The 15,090-nt window shown below is 40.0% G+C and overlaps 1 protein-coding gene across 1 annotated transcript in view; it reads left to right on the top strand.

The window, feature by feature from the left end:
* The window catches only part of LOC140187023 (uncharacterized), a 93,849-nt gene that overhangs the window by 60,548 nt on the left and 18,211 nt on the right, over window positions 1-15,090 (top strand). The window contains 8 exon segments of the mRNA XM_072241883.1: window positions 8,485-8,603; window positions 8,710-8,859; window positions 10,344-10,514; window positions 12,980-13,283; window positions 13,392-13,462; window positions 13,727-13,814; window positions 14,024-14,141; window positions 14,267-14,390. Coding sequence (XP_072097984.1) covers window positions 8,485-8,603; window positions 8,710-8,859; window positions 10,344-10,514; window positions 12,980-13,283; window positions 13,392-13,462; window positions 13,727-13,814; window positions 14,024-14,141; window positions 14,267-14,390 — 1,145 coding nt within the window.

Below are 15,090 nucleotides of genomic sequence, written 5' to 3'. Positions count from 1 at the left end.
TAAGTATATATAATTGAAATAGCCAGGTTGATGGGAAAAATAGCCTTCCTAAAGTTATAGAACCATACTAACTTGTACTACAGAAGAGATATTCTTGGCTTCTTAGAATCGTACTGACTGACAAAATCACTAAACAATTACCACATATAGTGGCATGCAAAAGTTTGGGCACCCCTGATCAAAATTTCTGTTACTGTGAATAGCTAAGTGAGTAAAAGATGAACTGATTTCCAAAAGGCATAAAATTAAAGATGACACATTTCTTTAATATCTTAAGCAAGAAAACTTTTTTATTTCCATCTTTTACAGTTTCACAATAACAAAAAGGAAAAGGGCCAGAAGCAAAAGTTTGAGCACCCTGTATTGTCAGTACTTAGTAACACCCCCTTTGGCAAGTATCACAGTTTGTAGACGCTTTTTGTAGCCATCTAAGGGTCTTTTAATTTTTGTTTGGGGGATTTTCACCCATTCTTCCTTGCAAAAGGCTTCTAGTTCTGAGAAATTCTTGGGCCGTCTTGCATGCACTGCTCTTTTGAGGTCTAGATGATATTTAGGTTGGGGGACTGTGAGGGCCATTGCAAAACCTTCAGCTTGTGCCTCTTGAGGTAGTCCATTGTGGATTTTGAGGTGTGCTTAGGATCATTATCCTGTTGTAGAAGCCCTCCTCTTTTCATCTTCAGCTTTTTTACAGACGGAGTGATGTTCGCTTCCAGAATTTGCTAGTATTTAATTGAATTCATTCTTCCTTCTACCAGTAAATGTTCCCCGTGCTACTGGCTGCAACACAACCCCAAAGCATGATCAATACAACCCCGTGCTTAACAGTTGGAGAGGTGTTCTTCACATGAAATTTTGCACCCTTTTTCTCCAAACATACCTTTGCTGATTGCGGCCAAAAAGTTCTATTCAAAAAGTCCAAACAAATATCTAAACAAGCCTGATGCATTTTGGAAACAAGTCCTATGGACTGATAAAGTTAAAATAGAATTTTTTGGCCGGGAAGGAAGCAAAGAAGAATGGGCAAAAATCCCCCAAACAAGAATTGAAAGAACCTTAGATGGCTACAAAGAGCGTTTACAAGCTGTGATACTTGCCAAAGGGGGTGTTACTAAGTACTGACCATGCAGGGTGCCCAAAATGTTATTTCGGGCCCTTTTCATTTTTTGTTATTTTGAAACTGTAAAAGATGGAAATAAAAAAGTTTTCTTGCTTAAAATATTAAAGAAATATGTCATCTTTAACTTTATGCCTTTTGGAAATCAGTTCATCTTTTACTTGCTTAGCTATTCACAGTAACAGAAATTTTGATCGGGGTGCCCAAATGTTTGCATGCCACTGTAGATGGAAGACATTCATGCCCATCGTGTCCATGTTGACAAAGTTCATATTGATCCTAATTGCTTTTTCCAGCACTTGGTCCATAGCACTGCAAGCCATAGTTCTTCAGGTACACATCTAAGTACTTTTTTAAAGGAGATGTGGGTTTCTGATCCTAGTCAGGCATTAAGTTGAACCTCACCTTTCCCTCTCTGATCCTCTAGGTAGAAAGCAAAATCCTCATCTCCCCTCTAGCCCTTCTATTGACAGTCCCCTTGGTGTTACAAACCTGTGCTAATGAAATAAGTCCTTTCTACCTATTTTGCCTAGTCTTCTCATAATTTTCTGCACCTCAGCTAAGCTAACTCCCAGGTTTCTCTGTTCCAAATTAAACAACACTAACACCCAGTGATTCATATAAGCTACAAATCTCCATTCATAGCACCATTTTCATAAACCTCCTCTGCATGCTCACCAATGCAATAGCATCTTTTTTTGTACTGTGATGACTAGGACTTAAAATTTGGCCTAGTTAAAATTGTACACAATTCTAATATAATCATCTTGCTTTTCTATTCCATATAGTATCTAATAGATGAAAACATTCATATATCTTTATAACCACTTTAATGACCAAACCTGCTAACTTTAAGGATCTATGGATACACTGCATAAACCAATGTCCCTGTGGCTCCCACACATCTCTCAATAGCCTCCCATATATTGTATATTTCCCTGATTTGTTACACTTCCCCAAATATATTACCTAACCTTTCACTAGATTAATTTCCATTTGCTACTCTTCTGCCCAAATGGCCAGACCATCTGACATCTCTAGCTTTCCCCCTCACTGCCAACCACTTTTGTATCCGCTGTATGTTTCCTTATCGCTGACCCCACATTTAGGTCTAAGTTATTCATATTAAATTAAAGCTTTGCTTTCTGACATCCATGGGGAATTAATACTAAATGTTAAAGAATAAGAGAAATAAAATACATTTTCTATAGTACTCAGCAGTGAGCTGGCAATTAGCACCATACTGCAGGCAAAATAAAAATCATAAGCGATAGCAGTGGCACAAGATGCTTTGGTACTCCCTTTCTATTGCCCTAATATCAGTTTGGACACTCTCTCAGAGTTTCCCCAGTAGTAACCCAGAGTCTCCTTCAGTGATGCCTGAGCTTTGACCTGGGTTCTCTAGCTTGTGCATTTTCTCAGTACTGCCCCAATATTGGTCTGGGTGCTCCCTTAATGCTGTCCCATTGTTGGACTAGGTGTTGGCTCACTGCTGCCCCCATATGTTCTCGGTGCTTCCTCTTAACTGTTGGTTGAATGGAAGTACCTGTTAATGAAGTACCTGATAATGGAGCTTTTGCTGTGCTCAGGGGTGTATCTATGGAAGATAGCGCCTATGGCAAGCACTGAAATTGTGCCCCATCCAAACATCTGACACCCATCTTTTAGATAACCTTACCATAATATCAGCTCAAAAACACAAGTCAAGCTTGTTAATCTTTTAATTAACAAATTATAACTGCACCTTCCTTGCTTTCACTGATGCAAATTGGTCTATGATGTGATCAATGTCAGTTTTTTCAGTTTCTTCTCTTTCTACACTCAGCAGAGCAAGATCACAGAGTCTGCCTTGACCCATGGAGGCTCTCAAATACAAAAGTATTAGTTTTAGCTTGCTGAATGATCTCTCACAGCTGGCAATGGAAATTGCAATGGTCAGCATTATCTGAATAGCAATGCGAAGATTGGGGAAGACGCTGTCATCTCCATTCTGAACAGTAAATTCAAGAAGCTCTTCAGGTCTTGATACTTTCATGTTGATCCGCCTTGTTAGCAAAATTCTGCAATCCAAAATTTCTTCATATAGCTGCTGTCCATCAACAACAGAGCTGTACAATTCGCCCAAATTTTTGCACTTCTTCTTTAGGTCGTTACTGTCAGCGCTGTAACATAGTCCCTCGGCATTGAGAAGGAACCCAAACTTGGCGTCAGTGTCGTGCAAACGAGTGAACCTTTCATCCATTTCTTTGTGAAGACAGTCGAGTGTTCCCTTCATGACTCTTTCCATTTCCTCCTTAGCTGTGAACCCAGCATCTCTCGAGCTCTCATCAGCCATTCGTTTCTTTCGTCTCTGACATCTTTCAACTTCAATATTCCATTCTTGACAGAGACCGACTCCTCCTTCAAGTGACTCACTGACTAATACTTCTCTTTCATCATAAAAATGATCTCGGACGGCTTTCAAATCCAGGGCAGCATCGTGGAAGTTCATGCTAGGATCCTGCAGCCTCTTTTGAACACAGTCAATGTGAATGAGTACTTTGTTTCAAAATCCTAGCAAAATCAAAAATCGTAACTCAGCATGCAGTTGTACAGCTGCCTTGCGTCACTTCTTGTTTCACTGGTCTCGTTTTCATTGTCTATCATGTTCTGGAGAACTTGAAGTATCTCCTCAAGGTACTTGTTGTCGGGCTTCACTGCTTCTGTCCTTGCACTCCACCTGGTTTCGGACTCCGACTTAACAACCACAGGCATGGCATTTTTGAGTTTTTCCCAGCACTGTGCTGAAAAAGAGAAAAACACGTAGAGAGCTTTGATGGTTCCAAAAAACGTGACCATCACTGTATCCTGCTTGGCTGCATGTACACCCACCAAGTTGAGAGAGTGATTATCGCAATTCACAAACACTGCCAAGTTGTTTTTCTCACATTCTTTGATAAACACCACTTCTGTGTCCAGCCATCACAGCAGCGTTGTCATAGAACTGTGACTGACAATCTTGTAGCTCCATTTCGTTCTTCTCTAGCTGTTTCAAGATGTCTTCAACCAAGCTCTCAGCATCCTTCTGGCTTATCTGGATAAAACCAAGGAAGGACTCTCTAACACGGACTGTTTTCCTCTCAAAATCAACTTCCACATACCTCACGACTTCTGACATCTGCTCATGGCGTGCCAGATCAGGAGTCGAGTCAAACATGAGACCATAGTACGAATGCTTCTCAGTAAACTCTGGTGAACAGTGGATGCCATCATGTGGATGAATTTGTTCTGGACATCCAGTGAAAGATAAGATGTGGATCCAGGATGACTTTCCAGATGAGTGAGGTGTTCTTTTATGACAGGGTCAAAGATGGCCAGTAGTTTCAGTAAGCCAAGGAAATTTCCCACATTGGAGTGATCGTCTAGCTGAAGTGACTCCCTGTGTCCTTGCAAAGCCAGGTTCTGAGCCGCAAGGAACTTTATGCAGTGAAGGATTCTAGTCAAGATCTCACGCCACTTCTGCTTCTCCTTCTCAATCTGTGACTGAAAACCGCATCAATAACTCCTCTGTTTCCAGCTAAATTTCTTTCCATTTCTTTCCACTGTATGAAGCATTCCCGATGATTCTTGGCATTTTCATAAACACTTTCAGGTGTTTTCCACTGGTTGAATCCACTTTCGTGCTCCAAAGAGGATTGATGGTCTGACAGGGAATAGAGAAGACAACAGATACAAAATGCAGACTTTTTAGAAGGGGAATAGACCAGCCATGAGCGAGTCACTTCCTCACCACGACCATTTCCCAATTTCCTCTTGAACCAAGTTTGGTTCATTGAATGGTTATTTGTTGGTAGGAAAGGCCCTCACTGTTCTGGAAATACTTTGAACCCACCTTTATTATTTCTGTTCTCAACGCATCAGGCAGAATTGCTTTTCCAGTATCCTTGTCGAACTTCAGAAGTCCAATGTCATGCTGTTCAATCACTTCTGGTATGACAGTTTGAGGCTCTTTGACACCATCCAGTTCACTAGGTTCAGTGTCGTCAGGTTCAATCTCATCAGGTAAAATCTCGTCAATAAACTCAACATCACCACCATCACCATCATCTTCCCCTCCTGTCATGTCCACGTTCTCTGTGGCAGCCTCACTCTTAATCTCGTCATATTCAAATTTATCTGACTTGATTTCCTCCTGGGCTTGTGACGCATTTGTACTTGATCCACTTTCAGATTCTAACAAACGTAGCAGGTGCAGGCGACTCCATGGAACGTGTCGAACTACTTGTTCCGGGCTTTTCAAAGAAGGGCATGAAGAACCTGCTCGACTTCTTTGCTTCCTCCATCTCCAACTTTTGTCTTTTCCGTCCTTCAGCTCCACTTTCCTTCTTCTTCGTGAAGAAACGTTTCATGTTCTTCTTACACAATGCTCTGCAATAAGGCCATCCTAGTGTTTCTCACCCATGATAATCAAAGGCAGATCATACATCTGAAGAAAATTCTTTTTTCATTATCCGAGGATGGCTTCTCTGATTTTAATAGAAACTACTCAGTGGCACCCCCCTTCTAGTGGTGCCCAGGGCATGTGCCATACCTGCCATACCTTAGATATGCCACTGGCTGTGCTTCACAACTGACTGAATGCTGGGTCCTATGGAAACTATTGATAATAGTCTTTCAGTTGGATGAAACACCCATGTACCATTATTCTTTGCTTCAAGTTGCTAACATAAATTTTGACTTAATTTGCCAGTTGTTTTGCATTGTCTTTTCCTTTTTGTCTATTCTGTCATATAAGGCCTTGTCAAAAGCAAAAACATTACCCTTATCAATCCCCCTGATCCTGCCTTAAGAAATATGAGCATTGTCAGGAGTGACTTGCAATTGAGAAATCCATATTGATCCTGATTAATTTGTGCCATCGTTTATGAAGGCTTACATGCTTCTTCAGAATGGATTCTGGATAATTTCCGATAATCATCCCTGTGGATGACAAATAATTTATAGTCAGAGCATCCACAAATTCTTCTTTTACCAACATGGGATACACTTCATCTGGGTATAGCAACCATTCTGATTAAATATACTTCCGAGTTCTTGGTCTTTGGTCTTGCAGGATATAACCTATTATGTTCATTGAGTCACTTTCTAAATGTGATGAAAGTTTTTGCTTCCATCATCCTTTTAAGCAGTGAATTCCAGTCCCCAAGAACTTCAACAGAAAATATCTATCTTAATTTTTATCCCTTTGATCAATTACCCTGATTTTTTGGCCCTGAGTTATTGATCTATATAGGACCTTTGTCTTCACATCAAACAATTTTGTATACCTCAATTAGATGTCCTTCTCAACAACTCTTTTTCAAAGAAATAATTTCAGTTTGCACAGGAATTCTTTCTAGCTAAACTTGCAGGCAATATCCTTGCATTTTTCTTCTGTAACCTCTCCAGAGTTGTCACATCATTTCTGCAATATGTTGACCTGAATTTATGCAGTACAAATCTGTGCCTTATCAGTGCTTTGAGCAGTTGTAGTATGCCCTCCTTATTTTTTTATTTGTTATGTAAACAATACTATACTGCAATTGTTGTGCTTTGTCTTACCTCACTATTCCACTGTGTTCAGGTGTCCCTGGCTTTGCAGTCCAAGATTCCTCTGTTCCCCCACTCCACTTGTCATGTATCCTATCACATCAGATATGTTCCTGTGTCTTTTTTCTCACTAAGTGCACTACCTCAGATTCCTACAGAATGAATTCCAATTACCACTGTGCTGCCAATCTATTAATGTCTACAGTCGACAGATTTGCTTTCCAAAATATCACTCATACGTACAAGTTTTGCACTCCTGATGTTAGACCAAGCTGCAATTTTTTGGTCAACATCCTTGTCCTGTTTTAATCATCAGTACAAGGGTAGCATGTCTTAAAGACCAAATATTAGAAATACTCAGGAAGTCAGACAGTAGTTGTGAAGCAGCTAACAGAATTAATATTTTAGATTTTAACATTAACTGTTTTTCTCTCTTCAGTTGATGCATGACTTGCTGATTTTTTCCAGTAGCCTCTGTTGTTTTTTATTATTACTTCCACACAGGAGATTAGTGGGCAAAATTAGGGCACATGATATTGGGGGCAGAGTACTGACATGGATTGAAAATTGGCTGGCTGACAGGAAACAAAGAGTAGCGATTAATGAGTCCCTTTCGGAATGGCAGGCGGTGACCAGTGGGGTACTGCAGGGTTCAGTGCTGGGACCGCTGCTGTTTACAATATACATTAATGATTTAGATGAAGGAATTAAAAGTAACATTAGCAAATTTGCAGATGACGCAAAGCTGGGTGGCAGTGTGAAATGTGAGGAGGATGTTATGAGAATGCAGGGTGACTTGGACAGGCTGGGTGAGTGGGCGGATGCATGGCAGATGCAGTTTAATGTCGATAAATGTGAGGTTATCCACTTTGGTGGCAAGAACAGGAAGGCAGATTATTATCTAAATGGAGTCAAGTTAGGAAAAGCAGAAGTACAACGAGATCTAGATGTTCTTGTACATCATTCACTGAAAGTAAGCATGCAAGTACAGCAGGCAGTGAAGAAAGCTAATGGCATGCTGGCCTTCATAACAAGGGGAATTGAGTATAGGAGCAAAGAGGTCCTTCTGCAGCTGTACAGGGCCCTGGTGAGACCACACCTGGAGTATTGTGTACAGTTTTGGTCTCCAAATTTGAGGAAGGACATTCTTGCTATTGAGGGAGTGCAGCGTAGGTTCACAAGGTTAATTCCTGGGATGGCGGGACTGTCATATATTGAAAGATTGGAGCGACTGGGCTTGTATAGACTGGAATTTAGAAGGATGAGAGGGGATCTGATTGAAACATATAAGATTATTAAGGGATTGAACATGCTGGAGGCAGGAAGCATGTTCCTGCTGATGGGTGTGTCCAGAACCAGAGGCCACAGTTTAAGAATAAGGGGTAGGCCATTTAGAACGGAGTTGAGGAAAAACTTTTTCACCCAGAGAGTGGTGGATATATGGAATGCTCTGCCCCAGAAGGCAGTGGAGGCCAAGTCTCTGGATGCTTTCAAGAAAGAGATGGATAGAGCTCTTAAAGATAGCGGAATCAAAGGTTATGGGGATAAGGCAGGAACTGGATACTGATTGTGGATGATCAGCCATGATCACAGTGAATGGCGGTGCTGGCTCGAAGGGCTGAATGGCCTACTCCTGCACTTATTGTCTGTTGTTTATTGTCTATTGTTTCCAGCAGTTGTAATGTTTTATTTTTGTGTTACCATCTTGGCTACCTTAAAGTGTTTCAGTTACTTGGCCTGTAGGGCAGAGATGTTCTTCTTTGTGTTGTAACATTCTAAGACTGTGACTTTTGTCTATTTAGTGGCTGACAAGGCTGCTTACCTGATGGGTATGAACTCTGCTGAGTTGCTCAAAGCTTTGTGTTTCCCACGAGTAAAAGTTGGCAATGAATATGTGACAAAGGGCCAGACAGTACAGCAGGTAATTATTCATTCCTAATCCTAAAGTGAGATTCTTCTGAAACTGTTCACATTTATATAAAACTGTAGGCAAGTATTTTCCACCTAATATATATTTATCTTGATAGGTGCACAATGCTGTTGGTGCCCTTGCAAAATCCGTCTATGATAAAATGTTCATTTGGATGGTACTGCGTATCAATCAACAACTGGACACTAAACAACCCAGGCAATTTTTCATTGGCGTGCTGGACATTGCTGGCTTTGAAATTTTTGATGTAAGAGATTAAACAGTTACTGGAATATTTAACCTTCCCTATCTGTATGATGATAATGATCTTTTGTGATGGGATGCTAATACTTAAATAATTTTCATTTTGCTGGAAAGCATCTACTTTTATTGATTAAAAACATTTTCTTCTTTTTTGGCGTGTGCCTGCATGCGTGCGTGTCTGTGCACGTGCGTCAGCGTGTGTGTGCGTGCGTGTGCATGCATGCATCTGTGATGATGTCTTTTTCATGGCTTTTACAAGGTGTGGAGCGAGAGGGAGACTGTGTGGTGCGCCACTCCTCACACAGACATTTTCGCAGTATTTTTCCCTTTATTTTACGAGGTCGATTTGCGATCTCGACACTCAATCCAGCATGGATGGAAAGCATACTTGGGAGAGGCCCCGACTGGTTTCGAACCCGGGGACCTCCACTCCCGGGCCTGGCGCCAATGTCATTGGGCCACCAGCCGGCCCGATTAAAAACATTTTCATTACTAATTATTATGTCTACATTTGTAATAAAAACTTCTCATTAGAGCGTAAATATAATTTCACTAGAATTATATTCTCCAGTTTCTCTACTTGGAGTTTGCTATGCTGTTTGTAAATAAATTGTGCTAGCCATGGTTCAATGGCCACTCACATGCTTCTCTCACAGATTATTATTGGTTTTGAACCATGGAGTTCATTAGATAGTCCAGCTAGATACTTCAGTGGAGGTGGAGACATTTAGATGAGATATTAAATGCAAAATCTATCTATTCATCCAGATTCCATTATACTATTGAAGGAAAATGAGAGGATTTCCTTCCCCAATGACTGAGGGATGATCTCAGTAAAATCACAGAAACAGATTATCTAGTCCTTTGCTGTTTATTGACTTTGTACAAAGTCTGACTTATTTTTGGCATTAGATCAATAATCACACTCAACTTCATGGGCTTAATGTTCTTTGGAATTGTTAGAAGATCAAGAAATTTGCTATTCAATACATGATTTCATTTAAATGTCAGCAAATTTATATTATCATTTCATTTTAGAAGTGGACATAAGAATTTTTAATGAAAAACATTGCTGAATTGTTTATAGAAGATGATATTTTTAAGACCAAGAGTAAATTTATGTTAAAATGAGATTAGAAGCTAAGGGATATTATATTCCATGTTCAGATATAAATTCAATCTACATAATGTTATCAGCTTTACATGAATTACAAATTTACTTTTTCCATAATAATGTTGGAAGTCTCACCCAATATTTGTATCCACCTGCTGGTGGTAGTACTATATGATCTCCAGAATGCAATTGTAGAATGCTATACTTGCGTGGGAAATTTCCACAATAAGAGTGCATTTGAATTGGGAAAAATGATGGGATATTTAATAAATTACAGATGGAAAGAAATGGCATGTAACTTCTTTGCAAATTTAGTTTAATGACTTTAACACAATAACTACTTAATCGAGCAATATTTTCCTTTATGTGTGTAGTTCAACAGCCTGGAGCAGTTATGTATCAACTTCACTAATGAGAAACTGCAACAGTTCTTCAACCACCACATGTTTGTTCTGGAACAAGAGGAGTACAAGAAGGAAGGAATTGAATGGGAATTCATTGACTTTGGAATGGATCTGGCTGCTTGCATTGAACTCATTGAGAAGGTAGGAAAGAAAGGGCATTGTACTTACAATGCAATGCCAGTAACTGGCACAATAGGGACAGTTTATTTCTGGAAATTTCTGGCAGATCTGCGAGAAACTGCCATTGTTTCTGAGTATAAGTGAGGGTAAGTTTTTGTGGCAAACTCAGTAATTCCAAACTTTCTATCCAAAGTCTGCCAGGTATTTCCCAGCTAAAGATCCATCTCAGCAGTGAAGCTTGAAGTTTGCAAAGTTGCCCTGAGGAATCCATGTTAGTGCTCTCTCCTCGGCAACCTTTCCAGCATTGAGATTCTTTTTACTCTCAATTGGCCATTAAGTGATAGAGTTGTACAACACAGTAACAGGCCTTTTCTGCCCACTACAGCTATGCCTACTGTTTTGCACATCTACAGTAATCCCTTTCGTCTGCATTAGGACCATATTCTTCTAGTCATTCCTTATTGAAGTGTCCATCTAAATGCCTCTTGGATATACTAGTTGTATCTTACTCCGCCACGTCCTCTGGCAGCACATTCCAGCTATCAATCACTCTCTGTGCAAAGGAGTAACTTCTAATATCCCCCTAAAATCTTCAATCTCTTACCTTAAAACTATTCTCATTTATAATGCCCCACAATAAGGCTCTGTCGGGCTAGCATGTCCTGTGTCACATGCCCTCTGTCAAACTCCTGAAGCTGATACTCTATTCTCAGCTGTGTTGTGCGAAGTGGTGACCAGGTGGTCAAATTGATGAATATGTTCAATTCTTCGCTGAAGAACTGCAATGTCCCCCTGTCTCCTGGCAATCTCTGCCTCAGGACAGCTCAAGGTAGAGAGGAACATTATGGTGATATTGAGCATTGTGAAGCTTTACACTGGGAGTATACAAAGTCCTTACATAACTGGTAGAGAGAACGCTCCACCTTACTAATGAACCAGTCATCTGTCCAGTCTGTCCCCATCTGTGAAAGAACCAAGCAACACACATCAAAGTTGCTGGTGAACGCAGCGGGCCAGGCAGCATCTCTAGGAAGAGGTGCAGTCGACGTTTCAGGCCGAGACCCTTCGTCAGGACTAACTGAAGGAAGAGTGAGTAAGAGATTTGAAAGTTGGAGGGGGAGGGGGAGATCCAAGATGATAGGAGAAGACAGGAGGGGGAGGGATGGAGCCAAGAGCTGGACAGGTGATTGGCAAAAGGGATACGAGAGGATCATGGAACAGGAGGTCCGGGAAGAAAGACAAGGTGGGGGGGGACCCAGAGGATGGGCAAGGGGTATATTCAGAGGGACAGAGGGAGAAAAAGGAGAGTGAGAGAAAGAATGTGTGTATAAAAATAAGTAACAGATGGGGTACGAGGGGGAGGTGTGAAAGAACCAGTCATTTCCAAATTGGTTCCTTCAGCCACCTCAGATCTTACAAAGCTATATCGTCCTCAGTTCTGAGGGGCTGCATAAGAAAGAAACAAAGAAGTGACTCCTAAACCAAGCGTAAGTTATTTGAAAAGTTTTAATTTCCTATATTTTTAATGTAACGCTCAGCTATATTGGCTCGTATTTATCTCGGGGAAACCCCGTCCTCTGCCCACTTTGTCTCCCAGGGTTACATCGGTTGCTGTACAACTGTCACCTGATTCAGCTTCAAACATCAATCATCAGCCCAGCACACAATGTACGTTTCACCAATTACACTTTATAGGTATTACTAAGTCTATGAGATTAATAGATGTTCAATACAAAAAAGGAATGGAAAAGGCACCAGACTTACCAAAGTTCAATTTCTTCGTGCACATGTTGGAGCTCAGGAACCTCTTCGGGACCACTCTGGCCCCTTCAACTCGCAGCTCGGGTCCACCCAGGGTGTTCAACCTGAGCTTTCCCCCACGTCCGTCGTCCTCACGGTCTCTCCTCCAACTCCCCGCCAAAAGCCCCTGGTTCCCAGCCATATGAGACAGCATATCACCCCAAGAAAGAATAACATAGATACCCATTGGTTCATAGTACTCTACTATCTGTTATAACCCAAGCAAAGTGCTAGCTAGAGACTTTCTCAGCATTTAACATAACAAAGAAGCCATTTTAATTTCAACATAACAAAGAAGCCATTTTAATTTTAACATAACAAAGAAGCCATTTTAATTAACATACACAGTAACATAAAAGAAGAAACACCTTACTGTAATAATTCGTAATTATTTCTAACCTTAATAAACCCGGTCTGGTTCACATCTGGCTAGACCAGCAGAAGGAGTTTGCTAATTCTAAAAGGCTTCCAAGGCTTCTTCGGACATTCCCACCCCACAGCAGGTACTTAAGGTTCTGCTGCTTGATGCTAGAATCTCATGGTTAAGTTAGCCCTGTCTTCTGCAAATGAATGGGTAAATATTGGTAAGAAACAGGCACAGAGCAGTAAAATCTTGGATGACACTACTTCTCATGCCTGTAACTTAATGAATGTATATTCCAATAAATGCTTATTTTATTCCACAGCCCTTGGGGATATTCTCAATCCTGGAAGAGGAGTGTATGTTTCCTAAGGCCACAGACCTAACTTTCAGGAATAAACTATATGACCAGCATCTTGGAAAGACAAGCAATTTCCAGAAGCCCAAGCCTCCCAAAGGAAAGGCTGAAGCTCACTTTGCTTTGATCCACTATGCTGGCGTCGTAGATTATAATGTAAATGGATGGTTGGAAAAGAACAAAGACCCACTCAATGAAACAGTTGTCGCACTGTACCAGAAGGCTTCACTGAAACTCTTGCAAACACTTTACAGTGCCCATAGCTTAGAAGGTATGATTTGATTAGTTCACAAACGTTGTATTGAAGAATATCCTGACAAATCGATATAATTTTTCCATCAGTTTTGAATGACTTTTTTTCTGAAAATGTTCTTTGCAGCTGAAGCTAGTGGCAAGAAAGCAGGGAAGAAGAAGGGTTCATCTTTCCAAACTGTATCTGCTCTTTTCAGGGTATGTTTATTTTTATATCAGGATTCTGTGTTTTGATAGTGGGTAAAAGGTGAATAGGTTCAAGGGTGTTGGTATGTTAACCAAAGAAAGGAAATGTTGTTTCTCTGTAAGAAACATGTTAAATAATCACAAATTTCTTATTACATGCATTAATAATGTTCAAACAATAATTAGAATATTGATTAATTTATTAGAATACAGTACAATATCATATACAATCATAAAGTTGCTAGTAAAATGTTGAAATTGTATTGTCATCTACAGGAAAATCTGAATAAACTGATGACTAACTTAAGGTCCACTCACCCGCATTTTGTGAGATGTATAATTCCCAATGAGACAAAGACACCAGGTAACTGAAGCAGATTATCTTAGTATTTCAAAAAAACATATCTTGTAGTGAAATGCAATATTTCTGAAACCTTTCCAAGATCTTTTGGTGTTCACTAATGAACTTGAAATCAGTTTAATTTTTACTAGATGTTACTTATGTGTCTAAGTCATAGGAAATCTATCATTTTTAAGAAGCCAATTTTTTGAAATAATTTTTGCATATCCTAGGTGTCATGGATAATCATCTAGTCATGCACCAGCTCAGATGCAATGGTGTGCTGGAAGGAATTAGAATTTGCAGAAAGGGATTTCCAAGCAGAATTCTCTATGGTGACTTTAAGCAAAGGTGTGTTTTGCTAAAATAAAGTACAGAATTATTAAATGTTACAAGTATTGAATTAATAAAATTATACAAAAGAAAAGTAGCTTAAAATTTCACCTTTTAAAATGTCCCTGTATTAAAATGAACAGATATAGGATCCTGAATGTAAGTGCAATTCCTGAAGGACAGTTCATCGATAGTAAGAAGGCATCTGAAAAACTCTTGAATTCCATTGATATTGATCGCACACAATATAGATTTGGTCATACCAAGGTAAGGCGTGATTTATATTGGTCTTCCATCTATGAAAAGTGGGAAATGTTTTCTGACAATTTCACAGCGTTCAATTCAATTTTCACTTCTTCAGGAAATGATACAACTCACACCTACATATGGGTAAAATTTGGTAATATTCAAGCGTGCCAAACAAGTGCATTCATACCGTACAAGTGCCAAGCCATGACCAACTCCTTTCCATGATGGATAATGACATTTCCAATGGGCATTTGCTAGAATATAAAATTGAAAGCACAACCTGACCGTAGTCAATCTAAACCACGCACGTGCCTATGTATTTAAAATTCTTCACGTCATACAGAAATATAGCACTGAACCAGGCCTTTCAGCCCAGTTAGTCCATGCTGAAACCATTTAAGGGGCTTACTCCCATTGGCATGCACAGGGACCATAGCTCTTCATATCCCTATCATCCATGTGCCTAACTTCTTTTAAACATTGAAATCGAGTTCACAAGCACCACTTGTTCTGGCAGCTGATTGCACATTCTCACAACCCTCTGAGTGAAGAAGATTTCCCTCATATTCCCCTTAAACTTTTCACCTTTCACCCTTAACCCATGACTTCTGATTGTAGTCCCAACTATCTTCAGTGGAAAAAGCACCTATCTATAGTCCTCATGGTTTTGTATACCTCTGTCAAATCTAAGAATCTGATCCAGTCATAAATATCAAGC

Source organism: Mobula birostris, chromosome 24 (assembly GCF_030028105.1).
Source record: "Mobula birostris isolate sMobBir1 chromosome 24, sMobBir1.hap1, whole genome shotgun sequence".
Lineage (NCBI taxonomy): Eukaryota > Metazoa > Chordata > Chondrichthyes > Myliobatiformes > Myliobatidae > Mobula > Mobula birostris.
Note: the sequence above shows the minus strand (reverse complement) of the source record. Positions and strands in the feature narration are given on the sequence as shown.